This window comes from Pollicipes pollicipes, unplaced genomic scaffold, assembly GCF_011947565.3.
Source record: "Pollicipes pollicipes isolate AB1234 unplaced genomic scaffold, Ppol_2.1 Scaffold_4219;HRSCAF=4965_pilon_pilon_pilon, whole genome shotgun sequence".
NCBI classification, from domain to species: Eukaryota; Metazoa; Arthropoda; class Thecostraca; order Pollicipedomorpha; family Pollicipedidae; genus Pollicipes; species Pollicipes pollicipes.
The window spans coordinates 4,169,337-4,190,233 of NW_023596448.1; the positions used below are offsets into that span (position 1 = coordinate 4,169,337).

A 20,897-nucleotide genomic window follows, 5' to 3' on the forward strand; every position below is an offset into this window, starting at 1 on the left:
TCACCAACACGTTTCTTTTGTCTCCACTCCGCCCGTTGTTGCACATTGGCCTTGCTCACATTCTGCAGTCGTGTCACGAGCGGACTTACGTTTGACTCGAGAAAATCGTGCACTGGCTCACGAGCAAAACATCAAGGGATTGCCCGCGAGCTGAGTCGGCTGGTCCGGAGAAAAGCCCGTTTGAGCCATGAGCTGAATGACATTTTTCGTAGATTTCCTGAGCTGAATCGTGAACCAGTAATTTGTTCTAACAATGTCTTGTGGGTGAAGCATATGGTTCAACTTGAAGGGACCGTTCTACATTTATATGGGGTTTTGAACTGCAATAGTCATCTTGAGGAGCTTTCAGTGCTGTTCACAATCCTGCCCTTCAGACCTAAGCCCCTAAAGTTGCTGGGCTACACGCCAGCAAAGATGGGGAAAGGTATATCGGGGAGAGTATTTCAAAGTCACCTTGGCATTCATGAGGCCATAACAACGTAAGTGGCTCAGTGCATTAGCGAGAAGCATTAGTCACATAGATAACACAGTAGTAATTGTTATATGCCTCGGAGAAAAAAAACAGAAGAATTGAGATGTAGATGGGTTGATATTTCGGCAACATGCCTTTATCGAAACAATAGTAGAAGTGAATCCCAGCCCCCTGTCATCCCTGTCTATCGCGACAGGTTTGTTTTTGCTAGGTGCCATTTTCCCTAACCTGCCCATGGCAATTGAATGCCCTTCAAAGGTCAGAACAGGCTGTGACAAGCCATAAGTTTTGATCTTTTCAGGCATTAAGATGACCCGACGCAAGATTTAAAGTGATTATATTGGATTCCTGTGGAGTAAGCGATCCGGAAGCATGTATGACATGACCAGCCTACTGCTTGTCGTGTTGACCTCGTATGACCTTATCTTGGCATCCTTCCTACATCTGGACTATACTCTGACCAGAACAAAATTGTAGCTGACGTTTAAGCTGCATAACGCGAGCAAAATGGATGTGAAAATATGTTGAATTAAAGGTCGCATAAATGCTCCAAATTATCACGCTAGCCTGTGGAATGACCTTAATCTGACCCCATAGCGGCATCTACATGTTCGTAACACAGCATCTTCACTTTGCCAAAAAGGGTATACTTTTTGAAGAAATGAAATGCCTCAACTGACCCAGCATCAGCAGACACGTAACGGGGGTTTGGAGGTTTTTGCCCTGCCTTGACCCTTTATGTCAGTATGATTTTTAATTGCTGTTTCTTCAAGATGCGTCCATTAACTCTTTCCGTTTGCATATATATATATATATATATATATATATATATATATATATATATATATATATATATATATCCAACGTGGGCAATGAATTCCCGAAAAGCTTTGTGAGAGTTTTGTCTCCCCGCTTTCCAGCCCGAGGCGCTCGACTGGGGCGCCAGCCAATTAATGACTAATAGTCCTTACAGCTGATATTATGGCCTGCTCGGAGAAGAAACAGTCTTGTTATGATCCAACCAAAGATATTTAACAGCTTCCAGTCTTAGAACCGTTTCAAAAAGCCAAGCAAACTGCGAAATGCATGTATCCGCCGCTGACCATTACGCGCCCGAGTACACTTGTGGCGTCATCAGTCGAAGCGGCGGAATTTGGCCGGACGGTTATGCCTTCTGTTCTAGGGTCTTGAGTGAATTCAGCGTTGCCTGCCAATGATCCTAATCAATCTTTAGGGTATTTTTAAGCAGCATGCCACGGTTTTTACAGGACACCCACATCCAGGAGATTAAAATATGCGCTTTCTTGTTGGGCAATGGATATTCTCCGCGACTTTTAGGTAGAATGTTGGTAGAAGTAAAAAAAAGTGGAGCGCGTGGGGGGATGGGTGGTAGGAGGCGTCCACACGTCCTATGGGCAAACGGATTCTAAAACGCTACCTTACATAGATGAGCATTTGCTTCGGAAAATGAAACACATTTTTAAAAAAATCAGAAGTTGCGCGTACGCATAGATTGGAAGAACGGCAATAAACGAATAGAAACTATCTAATAAAATCCTCCACCTCGAAGCCTAAGTGCCCGGGTGGCAATAGATGTAATTTATGCAGTTCTGGGTTGCAGGGGGTTTGCACGTAAAAAACTTGGTTAAACGAGATCAAGTGTACACTGTGTGAAAAACATGGGAGGGATAAAGTTTATGTCGAAAAGTCCATACGTCCTCTTTTTGTTTGAGATATGATGAACACCTGCGAGACTCTAAAAACAAAACAGGGAATTCGCTTTCGGTGACCATTTTTTGGCAAAACACGCTCAGGCCGAAATCGAGGGAGGTATGGACCCTATGCCCCTTTTAGAGCTCAAAGTCATCTACAGAGCATAGGACCACCCAGACAGGAAAATAAGTGAATTTATTCTCATACAAAGTCGGCGATCAAATCTTAGCATGCAAGGCTCATGATGGTCGATATTGCAAACGTGGTATGTGCCTTATGTGTGGTGTGTGCAAGCTTAAAATCGTTCACTGTGTAAGTGATGCCTGACGTGTGATGATGCCTGTTCAATTGAAATCGTTTGCATGTATAACTGATGCGCGATGTGTTATGCCTGTTTACTTCAATCCGCTTGCATGTTTGAATGAAGCGTGATGTGTGATGCCCATTTGCTTGAATTCGTTTGCATGTACACGTATGTTGGCGTGGTCTAATTCTCAGATAGGGACTGTACCGTGGTAATGGCTGGCAATCGCTCTTTGTTTAATCCCTGAATATTGGCGTCCTGCAAAATACTTTGGCCCGCTGTTTCAAAAAAAACTTTTAAATCGAGTAGGATCATCGGCAGGCAGCTTTGAATTCACTTCCGCTATTGTTTCCATGAAGACATGTTGCCGAAATATCGACCCATCCATATCTTTATTCTCCTGGTTTTTTCTCCGAGGAACGAGGCTATTACCAATGTCTTATCTAGGTCATAATAACGACACTCAGAACCATCCACTCCATAAGCAGTGCGATAATCAAGGCCAAGAAAAACACATTTGCCGACGCGTTCATACCTGGCGTTCGTGAGCACAATTTTCAGATATAACGGCCCCCAATTGGCTCTCAATCAATGTTGCGCAAGCTACGATGACGCGGTCAAACCATGACGCACTGAGGAGCACATTTTGTAATCCAAGAATGGTGTTGTTTAGAACAGTCTTTGCCACTTAAAAAGTATACCAATTGTTATAAGTGGTCTTCTTTCATCATATCTGATGATTGTTTCAATGCTTCTGAGTTCGTTACGTAATGCAGACATCCTATATTCCCACATCCTATGTTAAAATTAGTGAAACAATGTCTGCTACCTATAAAATCCAGGGTTGGCCAAGTATTCAAGCTAATCGTTATTGCAAAGACTGCAATCAGATGTTGACTCGTCGACATGCCATCGCCGACGGCGTGGCTAGTACTGGCTAGTCGAATTAGGCTAGTCCGATGAGCTGTGGAAAAAAACAAGAGCACCCTTTCAGATTTTGCCCCTTCAAGCCAACGTGCCCCGTCCCCTTCCAGACGGCGTTCTGAACCCACCCTTCAAGGTGTGGCAGCAGCCACACACCTTCCACACCCATAAGCCTAATTCCTGCACTTCGCTACAGAACAATGCTCGCTACTTCAGCTCTGCCGCACTAATGTTTCCCAGCATTCATCGCCCGTACCGTGTCGCTATAGAGCTTCATAATTCATGAGGCCTCCGAAGTAGTAACGTTCCACGATGTGAATGCGTTATCTGGTGGCAGGCCGCGCCCGGGCAGACGAAGTGCCCAATGGAGCGGCAATGCAAGCCCGACGAGAAATGACGAATGTGGGCCAGACCGGGGCAGTGATCACTGGTTCGCTTCAGTCAACCGTGCGCCAAGCCGATAGCCAATTCCGGGCAGTTAGGTTTGCCCAGGGGAGAGGGGGGAGCATCCGACAGAGCAGGACCGGCACTTCACCAGCCAAGCGTGATCGCACGGATGAGAAGTCCATTTTGACGCACGCTGAACATGATTAACGTCGGCTTCAGCACCGACGCGGCGCCAGCCGCATAGTACGCCGCCTGTCGCCGGGCGGTGCGGTCTGAGAGCCGCAGGGGCGCGCCCAGCGCAGTCGGCGGGGGGCTTTAAGTCGATACAAATATTTTGCATAAATGAGATGAAAAATGATTCGGCATCAGTGAACATTGTGTGTGTGGTGTGTGTGTGTGTGTGTGTGTGTGTGTGTGTGTGTGTGTGTGTGTGTGTGTGGTGTGCGTGGTGTGTGTGTGTGTGTGTGTGTGTGTGTGTTGTGTGTGTGTGTGTGTGTGTGTGTGTGTGTGTGTGTGTGTGTGTGTGGTGTGTGTGTGTGTGTGTGTGTGTGTGTGTGTGTGGTGTGTGTGTGTGTGTGTGTGTGTGTGTGTGTGTGTGTGTGTGTGTGTGTGTGTGTGTGTGTGTGTGTGTGTGTGTGTGTGTGTGTGTGTGTGTGTGTGGGTGTGGGTGTGGTGTGGTGTCTGGGTGTGTGTGGGTGTGTACATGCGTGTATGTGCGTGTGCGTGTGCGTGTGTATGTGTGCGTGTGTGTGTACGTGTGCGCGTGCGTGTGTGTGTGTGTGTGTGTGTGTGTGTATGTGCGTGTGCGCGTGCGTGAGTGTGTGTGCGTGTGTGTGCGTGTGCGTGGCGTGTGTGACTTGATTCACTTATGCTCCCTACATGAACTTGCGACACGTTTCGTAGGTAACAACGACTGCACCGTCAGGCCAAAAGCGAACTGGTACCGCGTAACCATAATGGCTTAACGCACGCACACAACATGAGAAAAATAGAAATATCACATATGCAAGGAGCACCCGATCCATCCGATTGTACACATATATCTCATTACATGATGATTTCCCATAGGATATGATGAAATTATGTAATTTAATGCCCGACGTTTCTTAAAAATGCATCAACACTATGCTGCTCAGCTAAGTCGCGGAGTATGTCCTGCCTACGGTGATTAAGTTGGAAGCCAAAATACCTACATGTTGCTGAACGCGACTTTCCAAGTGCGGAAACCATGTAAGATGCCCTATGCGAGGCACAACAAAGCTCATGTAGAAACGTCGATTGACAGCATTTAAGTAATCTATCCTATGTTTGAAGAAGGAACCAACTGAGAAGGAGGTCACCAGGCTAATCCCGGGGTATAAAGATGAATCGAATTTCGAAAATTTTTGATAAACTCAAGGCTTGAGGCTTGTGGAGTCTGGGCCAAAGCACGATAAGACAAAGTGCTTCCTGAGTTTGGAACCTCATAGATTCAAAGGTTCAAAAAAGTTTCATTGGTTTAAGGGAAATGTGATATTTGAATGCTTGCTGTTTAAAAATCAAGGAAACTAAAACACGGCGCGAGACCTTGTCCTTAAAAGGAAGAAAGCAATCGCCAAGGTACCTAAGATAAAAGAAAGGAGATTACTTGGCCGGACAGAAACTAAGCCAGAGCTATTCATTATGACTGATACAAATATTAGCAAACGCTGGATCCAAACGCATACCCATACCAAACCCTTCTTTCTGACAAAAGAACTTACTGTTGAAAAAGAAACAACGAATCCATCTCAACCCAAAGAAGAGACTAGCAATCTTTAACGGACATCCCCATGACCACCTGTGGCTGTCCAAAACAGGGTTGTTACACAAATACCCATTGTCTCTTGCAGAGGAATGCTGGCAGATAACAACATCGAAGTCATCCACGACTATATTAAAATATATTTTTACTCCTGTAACTCACTTCGTAAATTCATACGCATTATTCAAGCTGCACTCATTTTTGAAAGGGTTAAGTACAGCAATCAGAAACTGAGTTAGGCCAGAGGACGGAGTGCCGCAAGCGGAGAAAATGCAATAAGGGGGACAAAGACCTTGTGAATCTTTGGCAAATCATACAGATTACTGGTCGTACTTCTAAGGAGAAACAGATGCGCTTATTTTGTATTTTACAGTGGGTATACAGTGGGTGCTCACGCAACTTCTGCTCAGTTCCATATCAATTTTCTATGAGCCATTAGACATAGATACAGCTACTCTTCGTTTCGTTGCGAGTAACTTGCTGAAAGACACAATCTCTATCAGAACATCGAAGGTTCCAGTCTGCTGCGGGGACGAACATAAATCCTGCCCAGTACTAAGGTCGATATTTCGGCATGCAATAATGCTAGTCAGCCGGCACTGGCTGCGCGCCGTCGCGGCTCTTTAAAATCAGTGTCGTTAATGCCTGCAAGCCCGGCCGGCCGGCACATTTAGCGGGGGGAGGCGAGCTGGGTCAACGCCCGGGGTCGATCGGGCGGGTAACCCAATACCTCCTCAGATAGGAGCCGATTGATAATTTATGTTCCCAGGCTGGCCCACCGCAGTGACATCTGGCTGAGAAACAGGTCGTTACTTCCAGGGGAGGAGCTAGCGGCGGAAGTAACGCATCCTTAAAGATTTCTCCAGCGCATCGTGACAATGAAACGACGCCATGAGCACGGAAATAAAATTTTAATAAGCAGTTCTTTAAGCGCGTAGCTAGAATCTCCACTTTTGAGGCTCCATGTCAAATTTCCACACAACCCTGCGCATTTGGACCAAATTCCTGCCAAATCGCTCGATATCTAGTGTTCACATTTTGCCTCAGTGGGTCATGTCGCCCCTTAGAAACATCCTTGTCTACGTCCCAGAATGTCTCAAATAAGATAATACCTTTAACCTTCTTCCTTGTCGCATAATCAGGAGACAGCAGACATAGGTGTTTTGATATTTCGGCTACAGGTCTTTACGAAAACGATTACAAGCAGTCAGTTATGGTATTATTTTAGTCAGATCGGCATTATATGCGATGTACACAGTATCATATTACGGAATTGCGGCATAAACGACAGTAGGTACGGTATAAGCGACGCAGAATTAAGTCGCATTGTTGTAAGCCCATAGCCGAAGTATACATCTATCTCTCCTTGATCCTTGTCATCTGACGAGGTAGAACGTTAAAAGTACTATCTTAGGTGAGTGTAAATGTTTCACAGCGTGGCAGCAGCACCCCGCACGGGTATCTGCGAGCACCGGCACCACCGCTTAGAGCGGCCGGACCGCGATACCGCGGCGGGACGCCGGCCGACGACCCGCTGAGGGTCGGGAAATTGTCCGTGATTTATCGTCGGTCGTCTCGCGTCCGAGTCTCCGGCCGGAGAGGAGCCGGCAGTGATTACTGCCGCTATCTGATCACTTGCGAGTGTGCTGAGCGATCCGCCAGCTGGCAAACGCAGACGACTCTCTTGCTTTGGTGTAGTTGGACAGTACCATGTCCCTTCCGCAGGTAGTGGGCGAAGGAAAAACCATGGCACTCGGTGAAGATCACATTCGCAAAACAATGAAACATATGGTGGGTTCCTGTTTACAAAGACTGACAAGTTGGTCTTGTTTGTTGGATTTCATTAGCCCGCAAAGTCCGCCAATATTTCCTCAATGAGGGTGTTTTGGGATTGGTGGGATGACATCGCACTCATTGATAGCCTGCGCGTCCCGCGCGGACACTAGATAAAAGAGCCATTTCCTGCAGCAGCGAGCGCTATTTTTCGTGATGCCTTACGCCGTATCAGATGCCAACCAAAAAACCGAGCATGCGTCTTCTTTGTATAGACCCTAATCAGATAAGCGTCACACTAGGCCGCTGTCCTTCTTGAGTTGATGCAGATCAGGCCCGCCAAACGACGCGAAAAGCGATCGAGTCGCCGAGAGCGGCCCGCTTCGTCGGTAATTTGCCCGGGAGTGGCCCCATTTAGCGCCAACTCCTCTCGCATCGGCGGCGGCCTTCTGGCTTGCCAATTGCACCGAGCTGTCCGGGCCAAACATCTGCAGGCTGGTCGATCCGTTTCAATTTCTCAGCCCCCGTCCGCCGCCAAAACAATGCGGCCGGCGGCCGCCAATACCGGCGGCGACTAGGGTGGGATCCAGACATCCGGCGGGCAACGTCCGCGGCCTCGGTGGTTGCCGGTATCGGCGGCGACGGGGGCGGAGTCCAGACACCCGGCGGGCAGCGTCCCCGGCCTCGGCGGTCGCCGGTATCGGCGGCGACTGGGGCGAGGTCCAGACACCCGGCGGGCAACGTCCCCGGTCTCGACGGTCGCCGGTATCGGCGGCGACTGGGGCGAGGTCCAGACACCCGGCGGGCAGCGTACCCGGCCTCGACGGTCGCCGGTATCGGCGGCGACTGGGGCGAGGCCCAGACACCCGGCGGGCAACGTCCCCGGTGGTCAGCTGGGAGCATTCAGAGGAGCCAGGTCGACTGTAATGAGACGCCAAGTATTTCACCAAAGCTTCACTGTATTTTAGTCTCGCACCACAGCAGGCCCTGGCATAGCACCTGTCCACTCTGCTCTCCCCACGGCGACTGTCGAGAGCGGGGGCCGCGAGCCGGGGCCGGCCTGCGAACCTGACACTCGACACTGCGGCGGCGGCGCGCCTCCGCCGCGCCCCCGCCCCAGCAGTGGCGCAGGACACAAAGAACAACTGCACCACAAGCATCGACCCTCTCCGTCCGACGTGGAACCGCCACGCCAGCGGGGCCGAAATTATGGCGTGCTGGTCGTGAGGGTCTCGGCACAGACCTTAGGGCACATTCTCTCAGGTAATGTCACAAACTCTTTGACATGAGGGCTGATATTTACTCAATGCGACAAAAAAGTATCACATGAAGCCACATTTCTGGAGCATAAGAAGATCAGTACGTCAAATCTAGAAGATAATAGGTAAACCGTCAGTAAGGGTGGAGATTGTGGAAAATTACCAAATAATAGGCGCAATTGTGCCAACAGCCCCCAACACGGCGACACGCCAACAAAGCAGTAGCATGGAATTTATCCAGAGCTCTTGAGTTAAAACCTTTTGTCCTCTATGGCATAAATTTTCATAAACAGCCCGGCATTAAGTAAAGAGTATTTGACATTTGCGTTATTCACGCGTTTTTGCCCTGTAGTGGTTTGCTCAGATTATGAAAACCATGGACTGAGCACATCCCATAACGAATGCGTCGTTTTTATTTTATTTTATTTTGTGAGCGCTGATGATAGTATAACGTGAACCTCTTGAAAGCATTTCGATCATCAGGCGGAGGCACTTTTTTGTCCATCCTACTTGAAATGCGGCTGTAAGCCGTGTTCTGACCTAAACGAAGATTCTATAACGGGCAGCACATATCGATGCAGTTTCCATATAGGCCATAAAACTGTCGTCTTGAGGCTACGAAAACCTGCCAATCGGCCGGTTCTAAACCTGTTGTCAGTACTGTTCTAATTCCGTTTTAAAATAAATTTGATCGAATGCTACGCGAAGGACTGGGCTTGGGACCTGAGTACGTCCTGAGCACAGCTTGATGCAAAGGCTCGAACACCACCATACCACTGGCGCAACTCCGGTCCAGCTGGCAGCAGAGGACTGGGCTTGGGACCTGAGTACGTCCTGAGCACAGTTTGATGCAAAGGCTCGAACACCACCACACCGCTGGCGCAACTCCGGTCCAGCTGGCAGCAGAGGACTGGGCTTGGGACCTGAGTACGTCCTGAGCACAGCTTGATGCAAAGGCTCGAACACCACCACACCGCTGGCGCAACTCCGGTCCAGCTGGCAGCAGAGGACTGGGCTTGGGACCCGAGTACGTCCTGAGCACAGTTTGATGCAAAGGCTCGAACACCACCACACCGCTGGCGCAACTCCGGTCCAGCTGGCAGCAGAGGACTGGGCTTGGGACCCGAGTACGTCCTGAGCACAGTTTGATGCAAAGGCTCGAACACCACCACACCGCTGGCGCAACTCCGGTCCAGCTGACAGCAGAGGACCGAGCTTGGGACCTGAGTACGTCCTGAGCACAGTTTGATGCAAAGGCTCGAACACCACCACACCACTGGCGCAACTCCGGTCCAGCTGGCAATATCCCCAAAAGATTTTCTCGTGCCGTTACTGTTATGACACGGCCTCTCCTCCTGTGCCTCACCATTTTCGCTGTTAAACCGTCACACACGGGTCGCATATCGCGGATTTGGGAACATGAACGGTGGTGTTCGCCGCGCGCTGATAAGCATCCGACATTCTGACAACCTGGGCACATCGACTGTGTCCGTATCCGGTGCTTATGATTCGCTCTCAGAAATACCAAGGAACTTTGCGAAACGTCCGGTAAAATTTATCGCCAACTATGTCGTAGCCAGGCCAGTATTTCAGCGGCACGCAGTTAATTAATTTTCCCTCAGCGTTCCACGAAATATGAGCGAAGAGCATCATTTGCTCCGACGCCTGGATGAAATGCGATATCTTGAAAACATTCCAGGGAGAGCAGACGTCGCGTTGCAGACTTCGTCCGCGCCAACGGTGACGGTGACCTGCAAGGTGCCTTTGTCCACGAAGGGTTTAGGATGGAGTCATGCATGAAATGCGACATTAGATACATCGTGGCAAAAAGCGCCAAGTCGGCAATGGGATCCAAAAGCATGTACTGCAGAGTGAGGCGCGTTCCCAAATTTTCCCTAAGGAGATTGGTAAATGTACAATTTTATCAAAAACCCACTGAAGGCGAAATTCCTCAGAAATCTCTCACTATCTGGTGTGATCATCTGAGCAAGGCAATGTTCCACATTTGTATGGCGTTTTGACCTGAAATCGCAATCTTGAGGACCTTTTGATGCAGTTCACAGTCATATCCTTTTTAAGACCCAAAACAATCTGGTTCCTGAGTTATACGCCCGCAAAAGTGTGAAAATGTTTATTTGGAGCTCATTTAAAGTTCCTCCGCAATGACAATGTCATAGAAATGTCATACGATCGCCGTGATGTTACAGGCCGTTTTCTACTTATGACCAAAACAGCATGGCCGCTGGTGCATCCGCAAAAACGGTGATGCGACACGTATGATACAATGTGCGGAAGATGACTGGTTGTTAGCAAGATTTCGCTGCTGAATGCTTGTCTCAAACGTAAGCGTGAACACTTTCGGGCTGTAGGGCACTCGTCGTGAACGGGTCATTTTTTCTTAAAAAGGACGGCACCCAAAAAAGGGCACTCCCGAAAGTTATAAAAAAGACGCGACGGCAAATCTATCTTTTTCCCCTGCTGGCGTTTCTCTTTTCTTCTTCTGCTAACGTATCTCTTACAGACAGCTCGGTGGGCGTCTTGTGTACCGGAGAACAGAACCTTGCGCGGGTTTATGGGCTAGCAAGGCATTATGAAATTCGAGAAACATTACCATATTTTTACACATGTTTTTCACTAGGCATTTCACACATATGGTACCACAGATTTAAACCTTGAGCAAAAATTTGTGATCTACAAGTAGAGCCTCTTGAGCCGCATTGCCATGAGCCCCTGTTGGGCCTTCGTTTTGAAGGGAGGTCACGGTGAAATCCGGTGTTATGACTGAAAATCCGTGCGGAAATTGCCAGAAAACCTGCAATTTGATAGTCCCGCAAGCTGTGCAAATGTGAGATCACACTTATTTTACAACAGAGTGTGAATCGGGCTAGAGATGTGGGTGATCACTGGTGGTGTGTGTCAGTGGCTTGTATTGGTATTGATGTGATGGGGAGTGTGCGTGCGAGGTTTGTACTTCTGAAAGAGATCGTTGTTTTGGAATTCTTAAGTCTAATGACTCCCAATAAAATGTGATATATTGATACTTGCCTTTACCTTTTATGTTTGTGTTTGAACATGACAAAGAAACGCTGGTAAACTAAGAGAAATGCTAGCATTTCTGTTGCAGGGGTGTACAAAGGCAAGCTGTACTTCATTTTGATATTGCCAACATTTTGAACATATTGGGGCATTACAGCATGTAATTAATCCATTGCATGTCATATCAACATTTGATTTTGGCAGAAGGGGCTGGTGCCTGCAGCTCATTAATGGACATGCTCAGTATAGGCTCACGTTATATGGCTTTGCAAAATTGTCTTTCCCTAAAGAATTCTGAAAATATAGAGCTGCATTATTACTGATGCACATTGTACTGTCTTTACAAATTTTGTATGTAGGCGAGCATTGCTCGTGAGTCATCAATGTCATAGTCACTGCAACTTGCGTGAGATGCTGGGTGCTGAGAAAGGTGGAAAAGCATTACTGTTGGTGTCTTGGATGGCACTTTATAATATTTTTATCGTGAGCCTTGTGTGCACTGGCAGCTTCATCACTTTCTCGCATTTTGCCCATCCAACCATAGCTGCATGCACTTGTCATGTGTCCAGCCTTGTGCATGGTCAGCATGTTCGCAGTGCCATTTCACCACATGTAAATTTTGGTGTTATTTTTAATCAAGCAGCCTGATGGTTGCAGCATGTTGCATGAATGTGGAAGTGGAAGATGTTTCTGCATCTTTCTCACCTACGTTTTTTAGATTCCCAAAACAGGCTGAGCAAGTGATACCACTATTGGTCGTGTGCTTTTCTGAAAGGGATTTGTGTATTGTATCACGTGTCTTTGGTCAATCATATGTCAGATGGGGAGTCAATACAAGAGAGCACACTTGACCCATCTTTTCACGATGGAGTTAATTATGAAAGCAGCACTTACTGCAGTGCAAAAACCATATTGTTGTCCATTATGTCATGCCACAGTGCAGAATAAGGTAGTGCCACAATGAAGCCCTTGCCCTGTGCCATTATACAATGTACCACATTGGTTGACTGCTCTATGTCAAGCCTATGAGACAGCAGCCTATAATTTGTGAATGACTGGTAACATCTGATTTAACAATGCCAAAGGACTATCAACAGCAAGAATTGCATTGCACCACAATGGTTATATCAGGGTTGACTATCAATCGCATCAATAATCCTAAGCAAAAAAAAATGCTAGCCCAACCTTACCGTCTTTACTATACCAACAGCGATGCTTTGGCAATCAAATCATGGCAACCTTACAAATTTATTAACTTTTGCATGACACCGCATTTCCAGTTACAAACAATAAAGAAAACAACTACTGTGCATATCACATGATATCAATGTCCTGACTGCAGCACTGCAGGCAACGATGGATCAACAATCAAGTACTGACAAAATCATCAGCAGCATAGCAACAGCAGCAGCAGCCCAGCATACCGTGCTTTGATATTAGTGATCCGCCATAAAAGCTGGCAATCGCTACGTTGCGTATGTCAAGCAGTCCACCAAAGCTTTCTCACGGCCAGCGCCAGGACAAAAAAATTCACAAATAGACCACCCACCATGCCATCAACCCACACAGCCCCCGCGACGAGAATGGCCGCTTGGCGTCAGTTTTCGTGTGTCTTGGAGTATTCTTTAGGTATGGCTGCCAGATGCTGCCAGGTATTGTTGCTATCACAAAGCCATTCCATGACGCCATCAAACAATGAAGAAATGTGGCGCATTTTTACAACCTTTTAGAGTTTGCTAGTAAGCGTCGTTTCTGAACCTTGAAAGCTCACCAATAGTTACAAGTAAGCTTTTCCCATCATATCTGATATCTACCCCAATATCTTCAAATGTTGAACATTGCCTTAAAAGAAAAGAGCTGACTGAACCCCACCCCCTCGGATACGACCATGAGTAGGGATAGAAAAAGCACTTCGAAGGAAGTCAAAAATGATCTTATAGATAACAGCTAATTTAGCAGCCATGAATGCTTCGAAAATATCTCTAAAATCTTTCAATGTTCTTTCTGAAACATCCTCATGTTATTATCTAGCCATTTAGGTGCCGTTTCCGAAGTACCTACAGTTGATACTGACTGTAGTGACTTGTACAATAGCGCTTAGCCCACCATCCCGGAAATACAAGCTGCACCCCTGGCTAATACACTGGGCGCTGTCTCGTTGTGGGAGGAGAGGCACTTAAAAAAGTATTGTCTTGTCGCGACTCATTAACGGAGCGCGCTGACAGTTGGCATTTCGTGGCGAGAACATTATTCAGGGACTGGCGGCATCACGACCCTGCAAAAGACGAGCCATCCTGTCTACCAGAGCTGATAACACAACTCCCAGGCATTCCGAGAAGGCAAAGGTCACGGTCCCTGGAGCGTCGCGGTTTGGGCAGAGCGCGCTTAGCTTTTGGCAGTTAAGATGTGGATTCGAAGCGAGCACGTCAAACTTTGTAGCCAATGTCATTTACTGCAAAAAAGAAAAAGGGGGACATGAGAGCTTTAACGGTTTAGAAGCAGTTATGCATGACATGATTGCACTGAGCGATCCGCCTTCTATCAATTCGTAGTATTTCTTTTTTCGATGCACCCTATTTCCGGAACCAAAACAGCTGATAGCACGTCATCACCAAGTTCGATGGCATGCTATCAGTTCGATGCGATACCAGGTTTCAGCTTTTTTGAAGGGAATGTGCCACATTTGAGGATATTGAGGCAAGCATCAGGTATGATGGGAAAAGCTTACTTGGTTCTGTTGGTAAGCTTTCAAGGTTTAAAAACGACCCAAAGTAGCAAAACTTCAAAGTTTGTATAAATGCGCCCCCATTACGTCATCCACTGATGGCGTTATGGAATCGTGTTGTTGCGACAGCATTACCTGGCAGCATCTGGCAGCCAGACCTAAAGAATGCCTCGAAACGCATGGAAGCTGACGCCAACCGGCCATTCTCGTCGCGGTTGCTGTGTTGGGTGGCAGATTGGTAAATGGCTTGTTTGTGGACTTTCTGTCTCAGTACTGGTCGTGGGAAAAGCTTTGGCGGACTGTGTGACATACACCACGTGGCGACCGCCAGCTGTTATGACATATTATGAATATCAAATTACTATATGCTGTGAAAGCTGTCAGATATGCTATGAATCCCTTACCGAAGCCTGCCAAGGACTGTTGAGGATGTCAATATTGTATTACCGAACTATCCTTGCCTGCAGTGCTGTAGCCCTGACGTTGATATTTTGTGATGTGCACAGTAACTACTTTCTTTATTATTTGTGACTGGAAATACAGTAACTTGCAAACCCTAGCAATAAATATGTAGCATGGCTATGAATTGACTGCCAAAGCATTGCTACTGTTGTGGTAAAGGTGGTAGGGCTGAACTACCACGAATGTTTTTATTGCTCAAGATTATTTACATTATCAGTAGTTAACCCTGATATACCCATTGTGGTGCAACACCATTCTTGCTGGTGATAGCCCTTTGGCATTGTTAAACCAGTTGCTACCAGTCATTCACAAATCATAAGTTGGCATCTCATAGATTTCACATAGAGTAGTCAACCAATGTGGTGCATTGTGTAATGACGCAGGTTAACAGTGCGGTGATGGCCTTAGTGCTATACTGTGGCATGGCATAATGAACAATGGTACGGTTTTGTACTGCAATCCCTGCTGCTTTCATAACAGATTCCATCGTGAGAAGATGGGTCAAGCATGCATTGTTGTTTTCACTCCGCGTAAGACTGACACTGACATACGATATAACATATGGCACTGGCATATGACCAGCCAAACATGACAGGCATCAATTTGCTCTCAATCAATGTTGTGTAGGGCACGACGACGCAACCAAACAATGATGTATTAGGGAGCATATTTATAGAGAGCATAGCGGAGAAACTGTGTTGTCTAGAGAAATTGTGTTTCCCACGTAACAGTACATTAACAGCCAAAAGTGAGCGTATTTCATCATATCTAATGCTTATTTCAACATATACAGATGAGGGACAATGCCTTTAAGCAGGTGCTACGGGGCTTGACCGTGACCAAACCCACTCGCCTATCCAACGCACGGCTCCGTGAGATTGAAATGGCGCCTGCCCACATCGTAATAGTTGATGAGCTGCCTTAAGGCGTTTGGCGAATCCTCCATCCGTCTCAATGCGGTGCATGCCACACCTGGGCCGCGATCGACCCTCTTGTCAGCTTTCTGTCTAGTTTGCTTATCGGTGCGTTATCGCTGTTTTGGGGTCGACATCCACCAGCGTTCCGATGTTTGGGGTCGACATACACCGGCGTTCGATGCTTGGAGTCAACGCTGACCGGCGTGTTCCGTTGCTTGGAGTCGACATCAACCGGCGTTCCCACGTGTGTGGTCGAAATTCACCGCCGTGTTCCGATGGTTGGAGTCGACGTTGACCGGCGTTCCGATGGCCTTGCTCCTCCCAAATGCGCCTAAAGTGGTTGATTATTGCGGCAGCTGCTTACCAGGCGTCAGCAGCCAGTGCCGCTAGCAGGATCCACTCAGAGTTCCGCTGCCTATCTGGGTACACGCGAAGTTCCGTTACCCATCAAGATATCCTCGGAGTTCCGCTACCACGGGTTGGTGATCTCCGCGCCCGCACAAAACTCGGTTCAGGGGGCTCGGAATGCCCAGTCGCACTCCTATCAGCCAAACCAGCTGCGGTGGGCGCTCTACCGTGTCGTGCTGGAATGAACTGATTTTAATCGACCTATCGATTTTCGCTCCCGACTCTAATCGATCTTGAAAGTCTCCGTGTGATTAGTGTGCGGCGTAATCAGATGTTAGTTGGCATATTCGGTTACGTCGAAGGAGCAGCTTCTCCTGATATATCAGCGCATAGCTTAATTGCGTTATGTTCGGGGCACTCCTCCCTTTATTATTTTCATTATTTATCTCAATATAACATGCGTTCACACACAATAATGAAGATATTACAAGTCCTCGTCGGGACAAGCATGATGTACGGTTGTGCGATTACATTCTAAGTACACTATTGCCGTCATGAAAACGTCGAGAGGCAAAAGTCGACATAAAAATAAAAAGTGCACCAAAAAAATGAAGTCGACAAAGCCGGCCTGCAGCATACAAACTGAGCGTGACCCTTTGCCTTGAAGGCTCTTGAACCCCGGTTTGTGCGGAACCTCTCTGTTGGACTCGAGTTATCGACATTGTTGGAATGCTGACCTCCTTTCTGGCTAATCTGCGGCCACGCCTGCATCACTGGCACATTTCCCACTCCACTCTCGACCAGTGCTTGCATCGCCTTTATTTGTGACGTGCCCTTAAGCGAAGCAAACATTGATTGCGATCGCCTTCGTCGAGAGGACGCGCCGGGGAGGATTTCGCGCGGCTGAATCGGCGCCAGCTGTTGTGCGACACCTGTTCGCCAAGCTTCAGCATCCGCAATCCCGCCACGCCATTCCCGGCACGTTCCACCAACTTCTGCCAAAGGCGCAAGTCCCATACAAAGTCTATGTTGTTCCTCACTGGCCGGCTCAGTGGAATGAAAACCTCACCATCGCTTGATACCATTCCCTTCGTCTGCAGCCGGGTAGCTAGGTGCGTATGTGCGTGCATGCGTGCGTGTGTATGTGGGTGCGGGTGCGAGTGCGCGGGTGCATGTGCGTGTGCGTGTGCGTGTGTGTGCGCACGCGTGTACGTACGTGTATGTGTGTGTGTGCGTGTTGTACTATAAAGCCTGGTTGGCAGTCGAAAATCACGGCCATGTATCCAACAACTGCTTCTCCTTAGTTTTGCTCCAGCACGCCGGGTTTGGAAACACAAGGGGGTTCAACACTCAAAGCTGCGGAAGGTGGTGAAACCTCCGAACACCTGGCGTGGGTTCAGATACCATGCAACTATCATTTAACCAAGGGATAGGGGTTGATTTTACGGAGAGTCTATGGCAAATCCAAAGCATTCAAATGATGAGAAGCATTCGCGACAGTTATATGATATTAGCAAAATCCCGTTTTACACTGCCACTGTAGGCGAGGAAGCATAGCTGTTGTTCGGTGCTAAGTGAGACTCCAATGTTTCGGTGTTGTGTTACAACAGTTACTTCCCGTCTTAATGGCACGATGTTTTCGCCCAGCCAACCTGGCCAGTGACTGATGATACGCCCTTCTACCCAACGCAGGCCCGGTCCTGCGCACCGGTACTGATTGAGTGCCCGCTGGCTGTGTGGATCCAGGTCCTGATCGCCGTAGTGAGACGGTCTCACAGGCCTCGTTCGAGAGCTGTGTTGTTTAGTTAGAAATCGGCTGCATGACACATTTCTGAGAGCTTTGGCAACTTTCATAGGCCAGGCTGTGATCTGCCGTCAGAGGGGCAACGCAATTAAGTGTAAGAAAGGCCGGGAATATGAGCCAGGGCATCTGGATATTCCATGTTATATTACTTAATCAAGCACCTCATATACGCTTTAAGCCTTCAAGGGAATGTTTCACATTGTCATGATGTGGAACACTATACGAACATGAATGCAATAGCATATAATGTTTCACACCATATGATACATTATGTAATCATATTCTTTATACTAAAATATCGAAGTAAACACCAGATATGACGAAACAAGATCACTCATAACTATTGGTATACTTTTGAGTGGAAGACACTGCTTTAGCCAACACAGTTTATCTGTTCGGTAAATCACTCCTCAAACCGTTGGTGTTTGAGCGCGTCATGGAACGTTTGTATAGCTTTGAGATGCTGCCCAAGTAGCCGTGCTGAGTTGTCACCGTATCACTCACATGTAGTACTCCAATCGCTCGAGAGGTGGCCGTGGCGGTGCGGAACAAGTATCATTGCGAGCTCGTGTTTTGGCCCTTTCTCGAGGTGTTCGTGCACATTTACCGATGGGTGTAAATTGCTCAGCTGCATTTCCATGCTCGGTTATGGCACCATTCGTAAGTTATTCGATTACAAGTCTCATTAGCGTAATAACTAGCACGGATGTCCAACTTCCCGTATCATGTAGCACAAAACGTGTCTTGTGAATGAATCTTGCATAGCCTGCACCACATTGGTCAGGAGCTAACTGACGGCAGTTATGGCTGAAAATCGTGCTCACAAACGCCAGATATGAATGGCTGGACAAACATATTTTGGTTGGCCTCGAGCGATGCGTGGCCGTGGGACGGCAGGATTTGAATTACGTTTCTATTTACATCATGCACGCCTGGATGGCCTCAAAAAAGTCTGTATGGAATGGTATGCACATCTTCACGGCGTGTAGCTCAGAAACTAAGAGGGTTTTAGATCCTGACAAGACAGGGCTGTGAACTGCACCGAATGATCTTCCAAATGGCTATTTCAGTTCAAAGCCCCATACAAATGTGGAACACTGCCTGCAAGTCACGTAATTTGCTGAGCGGACTGCCATTCAATACATATGTGGCTTCCTTTGGAGAGAGAGAGAGGGGGGTGAGAGAGAGAGGGAGAGATAGGAGAGAGAGAGGAGAGAGAGAGAGAGAGAGAGAGAGAGAGAGAGAGAGAGAGAGAGAGAGAGAGAGAGAGAGAGAGAGAGAGAGAGAGAGAGAGAGAGAGAGAGAGAGAGAGAGCTACCGGGGAACGTTTATCAGAGAGGTCGCAGGGCAAATAGCTCATCGCGACACTGTGACCGAGGTGGGTGTCATTTCGAATCCTGTGCAACATGAGATTGCTACGACTTGTTTCGCATCTGCTAAAACCGGTCTTTGAGGAAACATGAACGATATTTGAATGACTTTCCATTGACTGCTCATATTGAAAACGGAAAGTCATGAAAGGTCTTGACACATATAAAGGTCTTGCTGAAAACATAGCCTACGCTTTCCGCGGCAACAGACTTACGTACATATTTTTACCATTAAAATCGCACCCCTGCCACGCATTTTACTCTTCACGCTCCACTTCTGGGGCCCTTAAACTTGAAACGGGCACACACGTCGAGAGAGCCACTGCTCAGTCACTCACGTGGCGTGAAGCAGATGAACCACAGCCCGCTGTATGTCTCCTTCTCCAGCACTTCGGTGCCGTTCGGAAACCGTTCTGTGGTGCTCAGCCAGGCCGGCGTTGCCATGGCAACGGCCACCAAGGTCAGGGAGATCAGCGCGGTACCTGGGGCGATCCAGCGCAGCCAGCGAACGGTCACGTTGAGTGTTCCTGCCATGTCGTGACCTGCCGGAGAAAGGTCACGGGGTCAGATCAGGGCTAGTCTCGCAAACCAGAAATGAAACGCTTGAGGTTTAATGGCGTGTTCAACATCTAAGGCCGCGTGTGTGGATGTGATTGCGCGAGGAGTCACGACGCGCTCTGACCGAGGTCAGGCAGGAACCGCGCAGTTCTCCGCTCGTGAGACGGAAGTGCTCTCATCTAAGCTCCTCTGGCTCTGTCAACCCAAGACGTTGTCAGTATTCTTTATAGATCTCAAGATTTGATGGTGTAATTGGACTACCGCAACTACATTCCACATGTGCCTGTCAGTGTGATGTTAGTGTGGAGTGAACAGGTTTGCGCAATTTTTTACTTCTCCAGGATCCAAGCGACTGAGATGAAGTACATTTCAACCCACCACAGCAGTTCTCTAGGTTGCATGCTGAGCCCGGTACACCGATGCTACATAGCTACCGTTTACCGGAAGCGTAAACGACAAGAAAAACACAATTTCAAGGATACGGTCTGTTGCCTGAAGACTCCTGGCTGCAACTGACCGAAGCAAAAGATCCTGTTGTGCGGTGTGCGGTGATCTCCAATTGGTCATGAGCGACTCGTGTCGCGTATTGGCGGAATGCGAATCATTTCACCGAGCAGGCCGGCCGAGACGCGGGCACCAACACTGTAAGTGCTGCGAGTGCGGAGCACTCGCACATCTTGCAATGCTTGGGCATGGAAACACCCGCTCACAGAAGAGAAAATCTAGGCCTAAGGCTAGGCAAGCAAATGCAAACGTCTCCTACACATAGAGATCTGCTCCGGAAGCAACGAGTGGTGACCTTCGGCAGAAATATGTGCACAAACACACTCCAAGGTTTTGCTGTGGTATACGACTACGCAAATTAAGATCCCGCGTATAACCATTCTCATTAACACAGACGTATTATCAACTAGGCATTTTCCTACTTTGAAGTGGCTTGGAAGCAAAAAACATTCACTACGTTGATCGGTACATACTCAGTGAATTTTCGTCGGAGGATATCGTGCACATGCGCTATATGAGTTGATACTCGGAACCATCCTTTTCTTAATAAACTCTCTC

The 20,897-nt window shown here is 47.9% G+C and overlaps 1 protein-coding gene across 1 annotated transcript in view; it reads right to left on the minus strand.

Moving 5' to 3' along the window:
* stg1 (stargazin-like protein) overlaps positions 1-20,897 on the minus strand; it is a 117,067-nt gene that overhangs the window by 45,743 nt on the left and 50,427 nt on the right. The window contains exon 4 of the mRNA XM_037218545.1: positions 19,616-19,819. Coding sequence (XP_037074440.1) covers positions 19,616-19,819 — 204 coding nt within the window. The remainder of the gene's footprint in view (positions 1-19,615; positions 19,820-20,897) is intronic.